Source organism: Somniosus microcephalus, chromosome 5 (genome assembly GCF_052327205.1).
Source record: "Somniosus microcephalus isolate GS21.2 chromosome 5, FLI_Smic_1.0, whole genome shotgun sequence".
Classification (NCBI taxonomy): domain Eukaryota; kingdom Metazoa; phylum Chordata; class Chondrichthyes; order Squaliformes; family Somniosidae; genus Somniosus; species Somniosus microcephalus.
The window spans coordinates 256,676,139-256,698,411 of NC_140991.1; the positions used below are offsets into that span (position 1 = coordinate 256,676,139).

General features: G+C 42.9%; 1 protein-coding gene across 2 annotated transcripts in view; it reads left to right on the forward strand.

Moving 5' to 3' along the window:
• Positions 1-1,344: 1,344 nt before the first annotated feature.
• Positions 1,345-22,273, forward strand: part of dtnbp1a (dystrobrevin binding protein 1a) — a 345,343-nt gene continuing 324,414 nt past the window's right edge. The window contains exons 1-3 of one of the 2 annotated variants that reach the window (XM_085988856.1): positions 1,345-1,526; positions 2,873-2,920; positions 8,753-8,803. In XM_085988856.1, the coding sequence (XP_085844982.1) occupies positions 1,471-1,526; positions 2,873-2,920; positions 8,753-8,803 (155 nt within the window). In that variant the 5' untranslated portion in view covers positions 1,345-1,470. The remainder of the gene's footprint in view (positions 1,527-2,872; positions 2,921-8,752; positions 8,804-22,273) is intronic. The other variant, XM_085988854.1, reaches the window with a different exon arrangement.

Below are 22,273 nucleotides of genomic sequence, written 5' to 3' on the forward strand. Positions count from 1 at the left end.
TTCTTGCCATGGAGGGAGTGCAGCGAAGATTCACCAGGCTGATACCTGGGATGGCAGGAATGACGTATGAGGAGAGATTGGGTCGATTGGGCTTATACTCGCAGGAGCTTAGAAGAATGAGAGGGGATCTCATTGAAACTTATAAAATTCTAACAGGACTAGACAGACTAGATGCAGGAAGGATGTTCCCGATGGCCGGGGAGTCCAGAACCAGGGGTCACAGTCTAAGGATAAGGGGTAAGCCATTTAGGACAGAGATGAGGAGGAATTTCTTCACCCAGAGAGTGGTGAACCTGTGGAATTCTCTACCACAGAAGGCAGCAGAGGCCAATTCATTAAATATATTCAAGAAGGAGTTAGATATAATTCTTAAGGCTAAAGGGATCAAGGGATATGGGGAGAAAGCAGGGACAGGGTACTGAATTTGGATGATCAGCCATGATCTCATTGAATGGCGGAGCAGGCTCGAGGGGCCAAATGGCCTACTCCTGCTCCTATCTTCTATGTATCTATGTATTTGTGGCCATGCCTTGTTACCAAGGCTCTCAGCTCTGGAATTCCCTCCCCAAACCTCTCTTTCCTCCTTTAAGTCACTCCTTAAAACCTACCTCTTTGACCAAGTGTCACAGTTGGCAGTACTCTCGCCTCTAAGTCAGAAGGTTGTGGGTTCAAATCCCACTCCAGAGACTTGAGCACAAAAATCTAGGCTGACACTCCAGTACAGTACTGAGGGAGTGCTGCACTGTTGGAGGCGCCATCTTTCGGGTGAAATGTTAAACCGAGGCCCCGTCTGCCCTCTCAGATGGACGTAAAAAATCCTATAGCACTATTTCATGGTGTCCTGGCCAATATTTATCCCTTAATCATCATCTAAAACAGATTATCTGGTCATTATCACTTTGCTGTGCGTGGAAGCTTGCTGTGCTCAAATTGGCTGTCGCGTTTCCTACATTACAACAGTGACTACACTTCAAAAAGTACTTCATTGGCTGTAAAGCACTTTAGGACGTCTGGTGGCCGTGAAAAGCGCTATATAAATGTAAGTTGTTGATGTTGTAGACAAACTACACTTCAAAAATAATCAACGAATTTTCATCATTCAGCACGGAAGCGAATCGCTGTTCAAGGCTGGCCGAACAAAAAGATGACACCTGCCCTACATTCACACAGCAGAGGATCGGTTGTCTGCACTTCGGTTCTGACCTGAGGGACGAAGCCTCGACCGCATTCAACTTATCCGAAGCAAGCAGTCGTCTATCGCTAGGAGACGCGTGCCGGGTCCGGACCCTGGCTGGCAGAGTGCGAGGGAGAGTGCCGGAAGTGTGTGCCGCGGAGGGGGTCCGGCCTCTGGCCCCGCCCCTGGCTGGCAGAGTGTGAGGGAGAGGCGGGGCAGTGAGTCTGCTTCTACTCACGGATGGCTTGTTTACGGCGGCCTAGTCCCGCACTTGGGCAGTGTTAGGAGCTGCAAGGATGTTTGAGAATTTCAAAGAGCGGCTGCTGAGCGCGCAGCAGGATCTCAGCACCGGGTAGGAGAGGAGAGGAGCGGGAGACACGGCGGGCTGTATGCGGGAGAATCGGGCCCAGGGTTAGAATCAGGGCCGGGGACTCTCCTTCCTTCTGTTGGAGCGAAAGAGACAGTTAGACTGGCTTCAGTCAGATTGGTGCTGAGTTCTTTTTATATGTAATTGAAATAAAATAGTCAGTTTATCGGTGACAACCTGTTGCCGTGACCCTAACCTATAGAGAACGGTGCCTGAAACGCCATGTGTGTCAGTTGCGAAATCCTCCCACTTTCTGTAAGTTTATAACCAATTCCAGTTCCCGGGAAAGTATTTCAGCATAAAAAGTACTTGGTTTTCAGCACAGTTACAAACCTCTGTTTCGGAATTTTTTTTTTTACAAATAAAATTCCTAAATATTTATAAATTGAGTTTCCGAACTACACTTGGCCGTGTCCTTCCTGTCTGTTTTGCAAATCTTGAGTTGGAAGCAGCATGACAGTCATGTGAGAGCAGTTGGGACAGGCTTATTTTCCTCCCGATATCTGCTCAGTACTTGGGATGACGCCAAGTGAAGCTGCCTCATAAACTGATAGGAAACTTGCCTTGTGACATTTGCCCACACTATTCTTCAGTTGTCTGCTGAAAGTTTGTGAGCTGCATGGCACGATTTACTTCCTGCTGGGTTAGAAACTTCCCCCAGTGGCTGAGCTGAAGTTGGCAACTTGCGTGTGCAGATTCTGGCGGAAGTCTCCATCTTTCCACCGTTGCAGAAGACTAGTTTATTATTTTGTGCAAGCTGTTAAGTGACGGCATTGCTATTAAAGTAATCTTGTTCTCTTGCGAGGGAAGTGCCTCCAAAATGAATGGCCATCCTGTCTGAACTTAGTCAGTAATTCAAGGTAAAAAAGTTTTAAAATGGCAATTTGGAATTTGTGTGCAGAAAGCATACAATATCCTGCTATGTCTGCAGCCCAAGGAAGACTGCATACTAGTTTGTCAACATCACTGGCTCCAAGTATGGTATAAATCAGTAGCGTTTGAACTTTTGTTCTGTGGCAGACCCCTTGTGAATATTGACACTCCTATTGTTGCTCTAAAACCTATGAAAGAAAACAGTGCAATATCTGTACATTCATTTGTTTGACCTCCAAGTAGTATTTACATACCATGAGGAATTTCAAATTCTGTTCGCTAGCTCCCTTTACAGCTGTTATTTTCTTATAGAATCGCAATCAAATTGTAAGTGGGAAAATAAATTGTCTTCAAACTCGAAGCATGAAATCAAACACACTTCGAGTACTGATTTAACATTCGTTGTATTGCTATGTGCATCTGTTATGTATTAAATATTTGCTTGTCTCTAATTTCAGCTTAAAGACACTGAGTGACAAATCTAAAGAAGTAAAAATTAAGCCACGGTAATTATCATCTACTTCCAAACACTTTTTGCTAGAGTAGCTAGCTTGAGTTGGTTTGAAATCAGTCAATGGCACAAATATTTGACAGATGGTGTAAGGTGCAATTTTATCCATGTGAGGAAATTCCAATGCTTTGATTGAATACTCAGTCAACTGTTTATATACTGAAAAATTATTTTGAAGTTGAACAGAAAGTATTTAGACAACTGCATTTACAACCATTTTACAAATTTCTGCAAGTTACAGAATTTTCCAGAAAAAATTGATCAGTAACAGATGTTTTGTGACATCATTCCACAATTTGCAAACCAAAATGTCAACCAAAAAGAGCTATGGAAGGACGGCAGTCATTTGACTTGTTCAATTTGTAAAGCGTAACTAGAAGAATACAGAGGGATTCTGTCTTGGATTAGATAGAAATTTATTAAGCATTCTCATAATTTTTGTGGATAGGTAAAACAAATTCTGTTACTTTTTTGGTTTCTAAGTGGTTTGTTGCTGCACTATTTACTTTGAGTGTTCAGCTATTATCATTGTTTGCCTAGAAGCTGCCTCTGCCGTTTCCCTCCCTTTCCCAAGCCCACCAAGCCAAACTTCCCTGAGGGGTTCCCCCCTGCCCTAGCCCTGAACTCGCATCTTTCCCTGGTTTCTCTCCTATGTCCCCATATGCCCTCTCTCAGCTCATCTTGTCCATGAAACCCACCGCCTGCTCCCTCGACCCTTAGCCCACCAAACTGCTGACCACCCAACTTCCCTTACTGGCCCCCATGTTAGCTGACGTTGTTAACGGTTCCCTCTCCTTGGGTACTGTCCCCCTCCCCTTCAAATCTGCCGTCATCACCCCTCTCAAAAAACCAACCCTTGACCCCGTCGTTCTTGCAAACTACCGCCCCATCTCCAACCTCCCTTGTCTCTCAAGTCCTTGAACGTGTTGTCGCTTCGCAAATCTGTGCCCATCTTTCCTGCAACTCCATAGTTGAACCCGACCAATCGGGTTTCCACCCCTGCCACAGCACTGAAACGGCCCTTATCAAAGTTACAAATGGCCTCCTATGTGACTGACCGTGGTAAACTATCCTCGACCGGTCTTCATCTTTTGACATGGTTGACCACACCATCCTCTTCCAATGCCTCTCCTCCATCGTCCATCTTGGTGGGACTGTCCTCGCCTGGTTCCATTCCTAATTATCCAGTCGTAGTCAGAGAATCACCTGTAATGGCTGCTCTTCCTGCTCCCGCACCATTACATATGGAGTCCCCCAAGGACCTTTCCTTGGCCCCCTCCTATTTCTCATCTACATGCTGCCCCTCGACAACATCATCCAAAAATATGCCAGGTTCCACATATAAGCTGACGACACCCAGCGCTACCTCTCTCGACCCCTCCATTGCCTCTGATTTGTCATGCTGCTTATCCGACATCCAGTATTGGATGAGCAGAAATTTCCTCCAACTAAATATTGGGAAGATCAAAGCTATTGTCTTCAGTCCCTGCCACAAACTCCGTTCCCTAGCCTCCAACTCCATCCCTCCCTCTCCCAGGTCCCTGTCTGAGGCTGAACCAGACCATTCACAACCTTGATGCCCTATTTGACCCTGAGCTGAGCTTCTGACCCCATATTATCTCATCATCAAGACCATCTACTTCCAACTCTAACGTCGCCTGTCTCCGCCCCGCCTCAGCTCATCTGCTGCTGAAACCCTAATCGGTGCCTTTATTACCTCTAGACTTGATTATTCCAATGTTCTCCTAGCTGGCTTCCCACCTTGCACCCTCTGTAAACTTGAGCTCATCCAAAACTCTGCTGCCTGTACAAGAAACTTTGTGATATCCGGCACTGACGGGACCGAGCTGTTGCCGATCTATCAAAACTGCCGGACATACAAAGTTAATGTTGAAGCATACGGAGGTTTTCATCTCCGTATCTGACAACAAACACTGTTGCTTAGCAACAGCTTCTAAACAGTCGGCTGCAGCTGCAAGCGTCTCTAGCTGAAGCTGTTGCTATAGCTACAGACCTTGCAGTGCCTGACTGGGGGGAAAAAAAGCAACGAGAACTAAAAAAACTTATAGAAAACGGCTCCTGATTTTTGCCGTTAGATCGAGTATTCCGGACATATAACCTCCGGATAAACCAAAGTTTCCTGTATCAAAATTCTGCTGCTTGTATCCTAACTCGCACCAAGTCCCATTCACCCATCACCCCTGTGCTCACTGACTTACGTTGGCCCCCAGTCTGGTAATGCCTCGGTTTAAAAAATTCCCATCCTTGTTTTCAAATCCCTCCATTGCCTTGCCCCTCCTTATCTCTAACCTTCTCCAGCCCTACAACCTTCTGAGATATCTGTGCTCCTTCAATTTTGGCCTCTTGCGCATCCCCGATTTTCAATGCTCCACCATTGGCGGCCATGCCTTCAGCTGTCTAGGCCCTAAGCTCTGGAATTCCCTCACTAAACCTTGCTACCTCTCCTCCTTTAAGACGCTCCTTGAAACCTCATTCCTTGACCAAGCTTTCGGTCACCTGTCCTAATATCTCCTTATATGGCTCGGTGTCAAATTATGTTTGATATAGCTCCCGTGAAGCACATTGGGACATTTTGCTACGTTAAAGGTGCTATACAAATGCAGGTTGTTGTAGAATGGCAATTTAATTTTGTAAAAGTAATTATCCATTATATTGTCAAGTCAATTATTTTGAGTGGCACAGCTCATTTGTGCATTAGATCAGTGTTCAGTCACTGGGGTGTGGGTTCATTCTTGAGTCCCTAATCTTAGCTAGACTGTGTTTCTTCAAGAAGAGGAGAAATTAGACTTGTAAGCTAGGTTTTTCTGCTGGCATGCTTGGCAGCGTGTGATTCTTCCGGTCCCCACAATTTTAATGGAGAGGAAAATCAAGGACTAGTAAATGCACAGCGGAAAGCCCTGGTCCGAGTGTTCTTGTGCCCTTTCCAGTGGCTGGTTCAAGAATGGCATTAGCAGAGTTCTGCAAATGTGTTGTCTACCTAGCCTTTTGACATTGATGTGGAAAGGGAGGACAACATAACCATGAAGGAAAAATAAGATACAAAATGGAGGGAAACTATAACCTTATTGTGATAAGATTGATATATTAAAAGGTAAAATTAATTTGGAAAAGTATATTTCCCTGGTAGCTTAGAATTTTCCTGGTTGGGAAGTTTTGGCTCTGAGGATTCTGTTTGTTCGCTGGTGGGTATTGGTGCTTTTAAGAGTAAAACTATACATTATAACAATAGATTGGATTAAGGAGCAGCTCATTTTGAGATCACCGATCAGATTTTGGGGAATAGCCAGATATATAAGTTTGATTAGTTTATTTAATATATCCCCTCTCTTTCTTTTTATTTTAAATGCACTTCTCTCATTACTGATCTCATCATCCAATGTCATGTCCACCTGTTCTATCTCCCTGGTAAATACTGAAGCAAAATAATATTTAATATTTCTGCCATCGTTACCTGTGGTATTATCCTGCCTATCCCTTAATGGCCCTATTCCCATTCCAACCTTCCTTTTTTATTGATGTGCCTGTAAAATATTTTACTATTTTGTTTTATGTTCCTTGATAGTTCCTCTTTGCCTTCCTAATTGTTTTTTTGACTTCTCTCCTAACCTCTTCATATTCTCCCTTATCATGCACTTCCCTGCTGTCCGTGCACTTCATGTATGTCTCTTTCTTTACCCTCAATTGTTCCCTTATGCCTTTATTCATCCATGGAGTCTCATTAGTGTTTAGTTTGTTCTTTCCTTTTAGTGGAATATATTGTTCCTGCACTCTATTGAACACCATTATAATGTTTCCCATTGCTGTTTTACATTGTTGTATGCCAATATTGTTGCCCATTTTATTTTCCCCAAGTTCTATTCTCAGCCCCTCAAAATCAGTTTTTCTCCAATCTATTAACCTGGTTTTCATCATACTTTATGTCCTTCTCAATTATCATCTTAAAGCGTATTATATTATGGTCACTATTGCCTAGATGTTCCCCTACTTTTACTTTTCTTATCTGTTCTGGTTCATTCCCCATTACTAGATCCAATAGCGAATCCTCCCTTAATCTCTCTCACTCTCTTCATATTCTCCCTTTTCATGCTCTCCCTTGCTGTCCATGTACTTAATGTATGCCGCTTTCCTTACCCTCAATTTTTCCCTTATGGCTTTATTCATCCATGGTGTCTCATTAGCTTGATAAGATATTTAAAATGTATATTGATAGGACTGGAGGGCATGGCTATAAAATATGTAGGTACTGAGTCAAATTAGATGCCAGGAAATGGTCAGGATCGTTGTCATCTCAAGCAGGTAGTGCCAAATATGAGTATGCTGTACTCGTTTAAGAAGGGACTCAAATTCTGAGAAAGGAGAACATTAAGGTGTGTCAGGACTATGGGGCTTAGTGTTATAAATTTTGGGCCTTGTCTAGATTTTATCTCTGGTGCAGTGTCACAGGTCTCCTGTAATTGGAACTCATATCCCCCACAATGAGGAGTTTATCTTTACCATCCAGTATCTAGTCCTAAAATAGCATGACTGGAGTTTGTATTAATGGAAGCCCATTTTATATGAACTGGTTTCCATAATATTGCTCATGTAACCATGTATGCTTCGCCAATCTTCTGAAAGGTGGACTGAATAATGATTTTAGTGAGATGCGGCCAGGTGCAAATCATCAAGGCCTTAAAAGTAGGAGGTGGTGGAGACGTAGAGGGGTTTAGGGAGAGAATTCCTGAGTGTGGGTCCTAGGCAGCTGAAGGCACAGCTGCCAATGGTGGGGCAAAAGGAGGAGGAGAGGCACAAAAGGTCAGAGTCGGTGGAATCGAGGGTTTGGGTATGGAGTTGGAAGTGTATACCATCTTAGTGATGGAGCGTATATAGAGTCAAGCTCAGCTTGGGGTTAAATAGGACGGCGAGATTGCGAGTGGTCTGGTGTGGCTGGGGAGAGGGATGGAATTGGTGATGAGGGTACAGAGTTTGGAGCGGGGGCAGAAGTCTTCTCTATGTTTAACTGGAGGAAGTTGTGGCTAATCCAAGACTGGATATCGGACAAGCAATCTGACAGCACAGAAGGGAGTGCTGGTGTCAAGAGGTGGTGAAGAGGTAGAGCTTGGACATCTTCAGCATACATGTGGAAGTTGGCCACAAGTCTACGGATGATGTCGTCAAGGAGCAGCATGTAGATAAGAAAAAGGAGGTGGCCAAGGATGGATCCTTGGGGGACTGCAGCAACGATGTGGGGAAGAGAAGAGAATCCATTGCTGGGGATGCTTTGGCTATGATTGGATAATTAAGAGTGGAGCCAATTGAGGCCAGTCCCACTGAGCTGTGTAACAGAGGCAAGGCGTTGAAGCAGGATGGTGTGGTCAACCATGTCAAAGGCTGCAGAGAGGCCGAGGAGGAGGGATGCTACACCATGGTCACAGTCACAAAGGATGTTATTTGTGACTTTAGTTAGGGCCATTTCAGCATTATGGCAGGGACAGAAACCTGATTGGAAAGACTCAAACAGTGAGTTGCAGGAAAGATGGGCACAGATTTCGGAGGTAACAATATGATCAAGGACTCCAGTGTTTCAAGCTATTTTTACAACTGACTTTATTTGTTTGAAATGTTCCAAATCTGGAATCTTTTGATAACATACCAGTTTAATCCTAAAATGCTTGGTTAAAAATTGTCCAAATTGGATACTTTGAACTGAAGTACAAGGATATCCAGAAATAAGTACAATTGTGGTGATTTTTTTTTGAAGTAGTACTAAATTGTCTGGGTTTGATATGTTACACATTGGCTCAACATTTCTGATTTGTTTTCACAGGAGCTCAGATGGTTTGCCAAAGTTTGCTGCAGGAGCTGAGTTACTAAGCAGGTAAGGATAGTTATGCTTGTTTGATGGATTGTGCTGTTGTAAAATTCAGAGCATAGGTTTATATTACCGTACAAATTTTTTAGCAAGCAATTTGCTACTCACTTCTAGTGTCATGAGTGGAAGGACCATACACCAATGTTATAATTCTCTACCACAGAAGGCAGTAAAGGCCAATTCATTAAATATATTCAAGAAGGAGTTGGATATATTTCTTAAGGCTAAAGGGATCAAGGGATATGGGGAGAAGGCAGGAACAGGGTACTGAATTTGGATGATCAGCCATGATCGCATTGAATGGCGGAGCAGGCTCGAGGGGCCGAATGGCCTACTCCTACTATGTTTCTATAATGTTAAATACAATAATAGATATTGCCACGGCCACTTACATTCTATTTGCCAACAAAAAATGCATTGAGAGATGCTGTCTTTGAAATGCCAGTGAAAATCATGTAATCCAGTCTGCTTAAAAAAACATTCGGTCTATTCAGTCACTGTAAACCAGTGTGCCTAATTATGAATGGAAGGAATCGCAGAATAAGGTCCCTAAAACACTAGTGTTAATCTTAGCAAATCCCTGAATCTCATGGAACAGATATTGAGTTTAACTTATTCAGTCACTAAGTAGTGGCCCTGATTGTGGCATATAAAGGAAAGCAGCACTTGATGGCATTGGAAACTGTTTTGTATAACACTGGTGTCAACCACTAAAGCAGGTACATTGAATGCATTGATTAATATAAATCCATGTTTAGAACTTCGCATAGAGCTTGTGTTCAATTTTCCTACATTGTACTTTCTCTCAATTTGGTTTCACCTGCTTGTTTTTGTTATTTTAAAACTATACCTGAGAAGGTTGAGGAAGTTGGACTTAATAACATGCTACAACAAGATACGGTGCTATTTTGTTAACCAAGGTTAGAGAATTTATCTTGAAACCTCTTGGTTTCACATGGATGGCTTTTATATAAATAGGTGCAGCTTCACTGCTAGAAAATGATAATGTATTGTGTATTTGATGCAAAAAAACCTTGATTCTTGCATGTTGTGACATACTCTGGATTAAATGTTATTTCCAAGGCAATTTTCTAAGCCAATTAACCATGCTGTTTATTTTGTACATAAAATGTTGGCATACTTCAATGTGATGACACACTTTATCTCGGTTTTAGGAATGTTTCAACTAGAACCTCTGTTGCACATAACTCTTATTCAGGAACATTACTGCATTAATACGGTATTAGTGGAATTTTCCAATTAAAACACCCTGAGGTCGTCCTCACTAAAGCTGAAAGACAGAAAAACATCAGTGTACATATTTTGCAAATCCTGGCCCTAAACATTTCCATAATTATCTGTTAATCAAACTACTTATCATTGCTGTGCATGTGACTATGTATGCACAGAGATGTTGACCACTTTAATCTGCAAACTGAAGGATATATAATCATAGCCAAAGGATAATGAGATTAAAAATGCCAAGTCATTTACTGTAATTCTTAAATTGTGCTTCAGGGAGTATTTGAACAAGAGTTTTGTCTCCATAGTGCAAAATCACAAGGAAATTGTAATAGATACAGAACAAAAAGACTTGAAAATGAATTTAGTTTGAAACAAATTCTGTGTGAAGCTATTAGTCTTGTTTCATTAGTTGCACATCTGCCGATGCACTTTATTATGGTCATATTTATGCTAATATATATGTACAAATGTATGTTGAAATGTTTAAGTGTCCTAATCCAAATTGTACACTCTCGGGAGCCGCAAGCCTACATTTCGTTGTACTGCACTTGTGCACTAACAATGACAAAAGTTGATTTGATTTGATTTTGATACTTGGTGGTGTTGGAAGTGGTTTGCATGTGTAAGGATTGAAGTGCTGAGAAAGATAAGCTGGAGTTTGAAAGCAACATCTGTTCTCGGTGCTGTCCGTTTACACTGTATTGTCTCCACATTGATCCTGAAATGAAATCTTGTCTAGAGCTGGGTTTACTTTATACCAGGACCAATGTTGAATGCAGAATTCACTGCACTTATATTGCTCGTTGGAAAGATTCTTTCCCACCCCCAACTTTTGTCTGCTCTGTTCAAAGCAGTGACTCAAATGGGCTATAATTACAAAGCTGTTGGCAGTCCTGAATTGCTTTGTCTAGAATTACACCTCAAAATGCCAGTTCAGGCAAGTACTGACAGGCAATTTGACCACAGTAAGACATCACAGCTGAGGCTGATTCTGTTCTCGCCTGATGTCTACACATGCCGTTGACTTCGGTCACTGTGTAGAAATCATGACCAGGAAGCCTGGTTGATTTGCATAAAAGCACAGAAGTGGACTAAGAAAGACTGACCTAGACCGAGTGTACAACAATCTGTCACATATCCTCTGTTACATATCCTTTCTAAAATTAATATTTTAAGGTTTTAAAAAAGTCATATTTTAAATTTGTCATTCCAAGCAGTCATCTACCACTTTCTAAATGCCTGAAGCCTGACCTCAGCCTGTCTGCCCCAATACCTGCAGGCCAACTCCTAATTACATTGCCCAATATTTATCATCCTGTGGTTTAACATTGCTCTACCAGCAGCATGTATTGTGTCTGCCTATGGATCATTTGGTTGCTAGGCTTGTATTTCTGGCAGTGTTTTGCCACATAAACTGAATAACTGGACAAACCTGAAATTTTTTCGTAGATTTCAACAGTGCAGTTTCTGGAAATTGCAAATGTAATGCACAGGGACATAAAGTGAAACATAGAAACAAGGAGCAGGAGTTGGCCATTCGGCCCCTCGAGCCTGCTCCGCCATTCAATGCGATCATGGCTGATCATCCAAATTCAGTACCCTGTCCCTGCTTTCTGCCCATACCCCTTGATCCCTTTAGCCTTAAGAAATATATCCAACTCCTTCTTGAATATATTTAATGAATTGGCCTCTACTGTCTTCTGTGGTAGAGAGTTCCACAGGTTCACCACTCTGGGTGAAGAAATTCCTCCTCATTTCTGTCCTAAATTGCTTACCCCTTATCCTTAGACTGTGACCCCTGGTTCTGGACTCCCCGACCATCGGGAACATCCTGCATCTAGTCTGTCCAGTCCTGTCAGAATTTTATAAGTTTCAACGAGATCCCCTCTCATTCTTCTAAACTCGTGAGTATAAGCCCAATCGACCCAATCTCTCCTCATACGTCATTCCTGCCATCCCAGGTATCAGCCTGGTGAATCTTCGCTGAACTCCTTCCATGGCAAGAACATTCTTCCTCAGATAAAGCGACCAAAACTGCACACAATACTCAAGATGTAGTCTCACCAAGGCCCTGTACAACTGTGGCAAGACATCCTTGTTCCTGTACTCAAACCCTCTCGCTACGAAGGCCAACATACCATTTGCCTTCTCAACCGCCTGCTGCACCTGCATGCTTACCTTTAGCGACTGGTGCACAATGACACCCAGGTCTTGTTGCACTTCCCCTTCTCCCAATCTATTGCCATTCAGATAATAATCTGCCTTCCTGTTTTTGACACCAAAGTGGATAACCTCACATTTATCCACGTTATATTGCATCTGCCATGCTTCTGCCCAATCACCCAACCTGTCCAAATCATCCTGGAGTTTCTCGGCATCCTCCTCACAGCACACACGCCCACCCAGCTTTGTGTCGTCTGCAAACTTGGAGATATTACATCTAGTTCCCTTGTCTAGATCATTGATATATATTGTGACTAGCTGGGGTCCAAGGACCGATCCCTGCGGTACCCCACTAGTCGCTGCCTGCCACTCGGAAAAAGACCTGTTTATTCCAACTCTTTGGTTTCTGTCTGCCAACCAGTTCTCTATCCAAGTCAATACGTTGCCCCCAATCCCATGTGCCTTAACTTTACATGCTAATCTCTTATGCGGGACCTTATCGAAAGCCTTTTGAAAGTCCAAATACACCACATCCACTGGTTCTCCCTTATCTATTTTACCAGTTACATCCTCACAAAATTCCAGTAGATTAGTCGAGCATGATTTACCTTTTGTAAATCCATGTTGACTTTGTCTGATCCTGTCACTGTTTTCCAAGTGCTCTGCTATTACATCTTTTATAATGCAAGAAGTCACACAACACCAGGTTATAGTCCAACAGCTTTATTTGAAGTCACAAGCTTTCGGAGCGCTGCTCCTTCTTCAAGTGAAGTGGAGAAATGCATAAAGACACAGCTTATATAGTCAGAGAATCATGTCAGATGTTTACAGGTAACCTTTCCAACTGCCATTTATCACACCTCGGCAGAGAGTTAATCACAGCAGTCAAAGGTGTGAATGGTGTCCAAACAGGTCAGTCAGGGAAACATTACATCAAAGAACAATGAGGTGGGGTCACAAGGGGTCAAATATTGCAGATGCTGGGGTCTGTATGAAAAACAAAATAACAGACAAAAAACATTTTTTTTTTTTTTTTTTTTTTTTTGGCTGGAAATCACAGCAGGTCCGGCCGCATCTGTGTAGAGAGAACAAGCCAATGTCGACTCGAGTCTGGATGACCCTGCATCAGGTGGGGTTACATGTAGCGTGACATGAACCCAAGATCTCGGTTGAGGCCGTCCTCATGGGTGCGGAACTTGGCTATCACTTTCCTGGATCACTGGGCCTGCTTCTGGGAAAGGTGGGACTTGTACAAGTCGGACGGGTTGCACCTGAACCAGAGCGGGACAAATATCCTTGCGGGGAGGTTTGCTAGCACTGTTGGGGGGGGTTTAAACTAACTTGGCAGGGGGATGGGATACAGAGGGGAGCTGAAATAGGGGGTGATGTGCTGCCAATTATAGAGAAAAAAACAAGTCAGCTTGGTAGACAGGGCAAATATATAAGGGCAAGGCTGGATGGCATCTATTTTAATGCAAGGAGTCTTGCAAATAAGGTGGATGAACTGAAGGTGTTGATAAACACATGGGAGTATGATATTGTTGCTATCACGGAGACATGGTTGAGGGAGGGGCAAGACTGGCAGCTCACTATTCCGGGGTACAGAATCTTCAGGCGAGACAGAGGGGGAGGTATAAGAGGAGGGGGTGTCGCGATATTAATTAAGGAGTCAATTACTGCAGTAAGGAGGGATGATATATTAGCAGGGTCCTCTAATGAGGCCATATGGGTGGAGCTTAAAAACAAAAAGAGGGCAAGCACTTTGCTGGGAGTGTACTATAGGCCTCCAAACAGTCTCGGGGAGATAGAGGAACAGATATGTAGGCAAATCTCAGAGAAATGTGCAAATAATAGGGTAATAATAATGGGGGATTTCAACTTCCCCAATATTAACTGGGATAGTCAGAGTGTGAAAGGCTCAGAGGGTGTAGAATTCTTAAAGTGCATCCAGGAGAGCTTTTTGAGCCAGCATGTAGAAAGTCCTACAAGAGAGGGGGCGGTACTGGACCTAATTCTAGGGAATGTGGCCGGCCAAGTGGATAAAGTGCTAGTAGGTGAGCACTTTGGTGATAGTGACCATAATATGGTAAGATTTAAGGTGGTCATGGAAAAGGACAGGGATGGGCCGGAAATAAAGGTTCTAAATTGGGGGAAGGCCGATTTTAATAGGATAAGGCAGGATCTGGCCAAAATGGACTGGGATCAGCTACTTGTAGGAAAATCCGCATCGGAGCAATGGGAGGCTTTCAGAAGGGAGATTGAGATCATACAATGGCAACATGTTCCCGTAAAGGTCAAGAGTGGTTCCACAAACCACAGGGAACCTTGGATGTCAGGGGATATACGAGAATGGATTAGGAAAAAAAGGAGGGCTTTTGGTAGATACAAAAGGCTAAAGATGGAGGAAGCCCTAGAGGAGTACAAAAAGTGCAGGGGGATACTTAAAAAAGAAATTAGGAGATCAAGGAGGGGCCATGAAATAACACTGGCGAGCAAAATAAAGGAAAATCCGAAGATGTTTTATAAGTATATTAAGGGTAAGAGGATAACTAGGGAAAAAATAGAGCCCATTAGGGACAAAAGTGGCAATCTGTGTGTGGAGCCGGAAGATGTAGGAGGGGTTCTAAATGAATTTTTTGCATCTGTTTTCACTATGGAGAAGGACGATGTAGACATAGAAATAGGGCGGGGGGACTGTGATATGCTCGAATATATTAACATCGAGAGGGAGGAGGTATTGGCGGTTTTAGCTGGCCTAAAAATGGATAAATCCCCAGGCCCGGATGAAATGTATCCCAGGCTGCTGTGTGAGGCAAAGGAAGAGATTGCGGGGGCTCTAACACATATATTCAGGACCTCTCTGGCCACAGGGGATGTGCCAGAGGACTGGAGAACCGCTAATGTAGTACCATTATTCAAGAAGGGTAGTAGGGAAAAACCGGGGAACTACAGGCCAGTGAGCCTAACATCAGTGGTAGGAAAATTATTGGAAAAAATTCTGAGGGACAAAATTTGTCTCCACTTGGAGAGGCAAGGATTAATCAGGGATAGTCAACATGGCTTTGTCAAGGGAAGATCATGTCTGACTAATTTGATTGAATTTTTTGAGGGGGTGACTAGGTGTGTGGATGAGGGTAACGCAGTGGATGTGGTATACATGGATTTCAGTAAGGCCTTCGATAAAGTCCCGCACAGGAGACTGGTCAAGAAGGTAAGAGCCCATGGAATCCAGGGTGCCTTGGCACATTGGATACAAAACTGGCTTAGCGGCAGAAGGCAGAGGGTGATGGTCGAAGGTTGTTTTTGTGACTGGAAGCCTGTGGCCAGTGGGGTACCACAGGGATCAGTGCTGGGTCCCTTGCTGTTTGTGGTCTATATTAATGACTTGGATATGAATGTAAAGGGTATGATCAGTAAGTTCGCGGATGATACAAAAATTGGTAGGGTGGTAAATAGCGAGGAGGGTAGCCTCAGTCTGCAGGACGATATAGATGGGTTGGTCAGATGGGCGGAACAGTGGCAAATGGAATTTAACCCGGAAAAGTGTGAGGTGATGCACTTTGGGGGGACTAACAAGGCAAGGGAATACACAATGAATGGAAAGACCCTAGGCAAGACGGAGGGTCAGAGGGATCTGGGTGTGCAAGTACACAGATCCCTGAAGGCGGCGGAACAGGTGGATAAGGTGGTAAAAAAGGCATATGGGACACTTGCCTTCATTAGCCGAGGCATTGAATATAAGAGCAAGGAGGTTATGATGGAGCTGTATAAAACACTGGTTAGGCCACAGCTGGAATACTGTGTGCAGTTCTGGTCGCCACACTACAGGAAGGATGTGATCGCGTTAGAGAGGGTGCAGAGGAGGTTCACCAGGATGTTACCAGGGCTGGAGCGCTTCAGCTATGAAGAGAGACTGGGCAGATTGGGTTTGTTTTCCTTGGAGCAGAGGAGGCTGAGGGGGGACATGATTGAGGTGTACAAAATTATGAGGGGCATAGATAGGATGGATGCTGAGGAGCTTTTTCCCTTAGTAGAGGGGTCAATAACTAGGGGGCATAGATTCAAGGTAAAGGGCGGGAGGTTTAGAGGGGATTTGAGAAAGAACTTTTTCACCCAGAGGGTGGTTGGAGTCTGGAACTCACTGCCTGAAAGGGTTGTGGAGGCAGAAACCCTCAACATTTAAGAAGCATTTGGATGGGCACTTGAAATGCCATAGCATACAATTCACAATTCACAATTCAAATCGCTTTATTGGCATGATAAGTTACATCTTATGTTGCCAAAGCATCAAAATACATTTATGGTTGAGCACATAAACGCAGTTCTATTCATACAGTGTATAAACAGGTATATCCCTGAGTGTATAAATATACATTCGCATTGTTTATATATATTCATTTCTTAGTTTACTGGTTGTCCCTCTGTTCATGGCAAGCTGTAACATAGTGTGCCGCCAGTGTTACACAGCTTCTCTCCTCTCCCAGTAGGAATGGGAGTTTTTGGTTGTCATTCACAAGGCTACGGGCCAAATGCTGGAATATGGGATTAGATTAGACAGGGCTTGATGGCCGGCGTGGACACGATGGGCCGAAGGGCCTCTATCTGTGCTGTATTACTCTATGACTCTATGTATTTAATTGGTCTGCCATTTCTTTGTTCCCCATTATAAATTCCCCTGATTCTGACTGCAAGGGACCTACGCTTGACTTCACCAATCTTTTTCTCTTCACATATCTATAAAAGCTTTTACAGTCAGTTTTTATGTTCCCTGCAAGTTTACTCCCATATTCTATTTTCCCCCTCTTAATTAATCCCTTTGTTGAATCCTAAACTGTTCCCAATCCTCAGGTTTACTGCTTTTTCTGGCCAATTTATATGTCCTCTCCTTGGATCTTATGCTATCGCTAATTTCCCTTGTTAACCACGGTTGAGTCACCTATTTTATTTTTATGTCAAACTGGGATGAACAAATTCTGTAGTTCATCCATGTGGTCTTTGAATGTTTGCCATTGCCTATCCACCGTCAACTCTGAGTGACATTCCCCAATCAATCCTACCCAACTCACACCTCATACCAACGTAGTTTCCTTTATTTAAATTCAGGACCCTAGTCTCTGAGTCAACTACTTCACTCTCCATCTTAATGAAGAATTCGATCATATTATGATCGCTCTGACCCAAGGGGCCTCGTACAACAAGATTGCTAATTAATCCTTTCTCATTACATAATACCCAGTCTAAGATGGCCTGATCTCTAGTTGGTTCCTCGACATATTGGTCCAGAAAACCATCCCGTAAACACTCCAGGAATTCCTCCTCCACAGTATTGTTACTAATTTGGTTAGCCCAATCTATATGTAGATTAAAGTCACCCATGATGACTGCTGTGTCCTTATTGCACGCTTCTCTAATTTCCCTTTTAATGCCATCCCCAACCTCCGCATTACTGTTTGGAGGTATATATACCACTCCCACTAACGTTTTCTGCCCCTTGGTATTTCTCAGTTCTACCCATACAGATTCCACATCATCAGAGCTAATATCCTTCCTTACAATTGTGTTAATCCCCTCTTTAACCAGCAATGCTACCCCACCTCCCTTTCCTTTTTGCCTATCTTTCCTGAATATTGAATACCCCTGGATGTTGAGTTCCCAGCCTTGGCCACCCTGGAGCCATGTTTCCGTAATCCCAATCAAATCATATTCGTTTACCTCTATTTGCGCAGCTAATTCATCCACCTTATTACGAATGCTCCTCGCATTAAGACACAAAGGCTTGTTTTTTTAACGCTCTTAGACCTATTAGAATGATTATTTACTGTGACCATGTTTGATTTAAACCGTTGATTTCTCCTTCCTATCTTTTGCTTTTATCCTTGTTTCCCTTTCCTCTGTCTCCCTGCTCAGGTTCCCAACCCCCTGCCATTTTAGTTTAAACCCTCCCCCAGAGCATGAGCAAACACTCCCCCTAGGACATTGGTCCCGGCTGGTGAATATTTTTAAAGTGTAATTGAGACTGTACAGTTTTTAAATTGCTCATTCCTGTAATTTTTTATAACTGTAAATTACAGTATCCATTTTGGTACAACAGCTCAGCCTATGATCAAATTCAGATTTCTAGGGTTTTAAACTGTGGGGAAGGGGTTACCTTTAATATGGCCCCATGTACATTAGTGGTCCTCATGAGGTTTGCTGTGGGCCTTGGTAGAGATTTGTGTTTCCCACTGCATTTTTGCTTTTGTTACCAGTCCCAATTCAGCTGCAAGTGAGTTTCAGCCTTTTTTTAAATATCAAAAACTGTGCTATTTAATGAAAACTTTATGAAATTTCTCACAAAATATAAATGTGTGGGAATATAGAAATTATTAGATGAAAAAAGACTGCAGTCCATCTAGTTTTCCTTCTACCATCCTGGTAATTGCATGGCACAGTGATGTTGATTAATCATAGCAATCAATCTCAATCAATTAGTCTACAACAGACCCAGACATGAGGCGAGCAAAACCCCAGTGGTGCAAAGCTTTGGGAACTGTAGATCCAAAGTCACCTGTTCCTCCTAAGCATGCTACACTTACCATTTGTCATGTCTCAAATTACTCATACACTGTCCCAAAATATTCTATTCTGAAAGAAATCTTATCTAATTTGCATTTGAATCAATAATATCTGTTTCTGCCATCTCATTAGGGAGCCTTTTCCAGAGATTAACCACTCGCTCACTGGAATGTTGCCATAGATTAGTTATGAATTTACCCCCCTTCAAGCGCAGGCTTCTACTGTGCTGGACAAGCCTGAAACAGCATGTCATGGTCTACATTATCTAGTCCATTTTAAATTCTAAATACAACAATCATATCTCCTCGAGTGCTGTTTACATTTCTCTTTTCCAGTGAGAAAATGACAAATTGACATAATGGCTCCTCATAATCCAATCCCTCCATCCTCTCAATCATTCTGGTTGCTCTCTTCTGTATCCTTTCAACAGCAGCAACGTTTTAAAACTCCAAAAACATAACAGTAGCTTTTAATTTTCTTCAACTGCTGCATGCTATCATTGTTAGCTGTGTGGTGCAGCTCCGATCTGGTTACATGATGCTTTTGCAGTAGAATGAATCCAGTGTCGGTATTCAAAAATCCTGTTCTGCTTGCAATCCTATAAATCTAAAGTCTGGTTTTAGAATGCTGAGATTGTGTATGGAAATGTGAATAATACATCTAAAATAACTGGCTTGAATCAACAGAAAGGAAAGGAATTCTTAACTGTCATGTTCTGTTCCTTAAAATGAGTAAAATACTAAATTTATAATGAAAATAATTGATGTTTATAACTCGAGTAGCCAAGCTCAGTTTACTGTGTGGTTTTGGCAATCTAGGTTGACGACTATTATGTTCTGTGGAGTATTTGATCATCTTTGATGTATCTATTCCTCTAACCCCCATTCCTGTTGTCAACCAGATAGTCATCTGGTTTCTTTTAGAAGCTATTAAACAACCCAGAATGGACATATCAATCTTTATAATGAAAGGATTTGCATATGGCATGTGACTAGGGTGTGGCAAAGCATGCAATGTGCCTATAGGTTGTGAAGCACGCTGATTTAGCACAGATGTTCATCCATGAAATACAGTCGACAAAATAGTGATATTATGATCACTTATCACTATCTAATTTTTTTCTTGCCTTTATTAAAAAGTTTCTATTCTGAAAAGGAAACCAGTGATCAACCAAAGTGATATGTATTTTCCCCATACACCCTACCTTTTTAAAAAAAAAATAGAATTGAACCTAGTTAACACACACACAATTCTGAAAGCATAACCTTTCAATTTACAATTTTATTTTCTAATTATTTGTATTGCTCATTACATTTATCTTTCTCATTGCACTTAATATTGATTTACTAATATTTAATTACATAGTATTACATAGTATTTACAGTACAGAAACAGGCCATTCGACCCAACAGATCCACGCCAGTGTTTATGCTCCTCACAAGCCTCCTCCCACCCTTCTTCATCTAACCCCATCAACATATTCTTCTATTCCTTTCTCCCTCGCACCCATCATAATGAAGTGTTTCGAGAGACTGGTCCTGGCTCACATCAAAGCCAGTGTTCCTGCCTCTCTTGACCAACACCAGTTTGCCTATCGTGCAAACAGATCAACGGAGGACGCAATCACAACTGCTCTACACTCTGCACTGAATCACCTAGATGGTAAAGAGACCTACATCAGAATGCTGTTCATAGACTACAGCTCAGCATTCAACACTCGTCCCCAACAAGCTGGCCACCAAACTCTTGGCCTGAACACTTCCCTCTGAAACTGGACCCTGGACTTCCTAACAAACAGACCCCAGTCTGTCAAATTAGGTAACCACACCCTTTCCCTCCCCCCCCCCCCCCCCCCCGGACCCTGAACACGGGGGCCCCACAAGGATGTGTGCTGAGCCCCCTCCTCTACTCCCTCTTCACCCACGACTGTGTGGCTGTTCATGGTTCCAACACCATCATCAAGTTTGCGGATGATACCACGGTAGTAGGCCAGATCACCAACAACGATGAGTCAGCCTACAGGGAGGAGGTCCAGCATCTCGTGAAGTGGTGCGCCGATAACAACCTGGCCCTTAACATCAAGAAAACCAAAGAAATCATTGTGGACTTCAGGAAGTCTAAAGGCGGAAGTCACACCCCCAGCCACATCAATGGGGCTGTGGTGGAAAGGGTGGACAGCTTTAAGTTCCTTGGAGTCCACATCACGGAAGACCTCTCCTGGTCCCTCAATACCTCCTCTCTGGTGAAGAAGGCCCAGCAGCACCTATATTTCCTAAGGAGGCTGAAGGGATGTAACCTGTCACCCCTGATCCTCTCTAACTTTTACCGCTGCACAATAGAGAACATCCTGACGAACTGTATCACAGTATGGTATGGCAGCTGTAGCTACTATGACCGGAAAGCCCTGCAGCGGGTAGTCAAAACTGCCCAACGCATTACCGGCACCCGGCTACCGACCATAGAGCACATATACCAGAAACGCTGTTTACGGAGGTCACGGTCCATCATCAAAGACCCTACCCACCCCAGCCACAGTCTGTTTGCCCTCCTGCCATCTGGGAGACGCTACAGATGCATTCGCACCCGTACGACCAGATTTAGGAACAGCTTCTTTCCCAGGGCTGTCATCCTACTGAACTCCACAAATAAACTCTAAAGCCTGCACATCTGCCAATGCACTTTATTATGGTTATGTTAATGTATTACAAGCCAAATGTATGTTGAATGTTTAAATGTCTTAATCTAAATGTACACTCTCGGGAGCCGCAAGCCTACATTTCGTTGTACTGCACTTGTGCACTAACAATGACAAAAGTTGATTTGATTGATTTGATGTGGCTTCCCCTTAAATGCATCTATGCTTGTTGCCTCAACTACTCCTTGTGATAGCGAGTTCCACATTCTAACCACTCTCTGGATAAAGAAGCTGCTCCTGAATTCCCTATTGGATTTATTAGTGACTATCTTATATTTATGGCCCCTAGTTCTGGTCTCGCCCACATGTGGAAACCACTTCTCTACATCTACCCTATCAAACCCTTCCATAATCTTAAAGACCTCTATCAGGTCACCCCTCAGTCTTTTTTCTAGAGAAAACAGCCCCAGCCTGTTCATTCTTTCCTGATAGGTATAACCTCTCGGGCTAGGTTTCCCGTTGTATTTAATTAACATACTCACGGCTTTTAATAATTAAAGTACCACCTGCATTTCATAATCACAGTCACTAAACCAGTCACTAAACCAGAAAAACAATCATGAACTGATTAATAAAATGTATTCAATGAGATTATCACATTTTTGTCTGAATTTGCTACTTTATGAATCCCTACATATTGTGCATCAACAATGCGTGTTGTCTTTGACTCTCTGCCTGCTGCCTTGATCAGAGATCACATGAATACATGAGATAATGAAGTGAAAGACAAATGGCTAGTTGGCACAAGTTCACTGTGCAAATCTTCCCATAATTTAGCACTAATTGGCACATATAGGGTGGACAAGGGATGGCAGTAC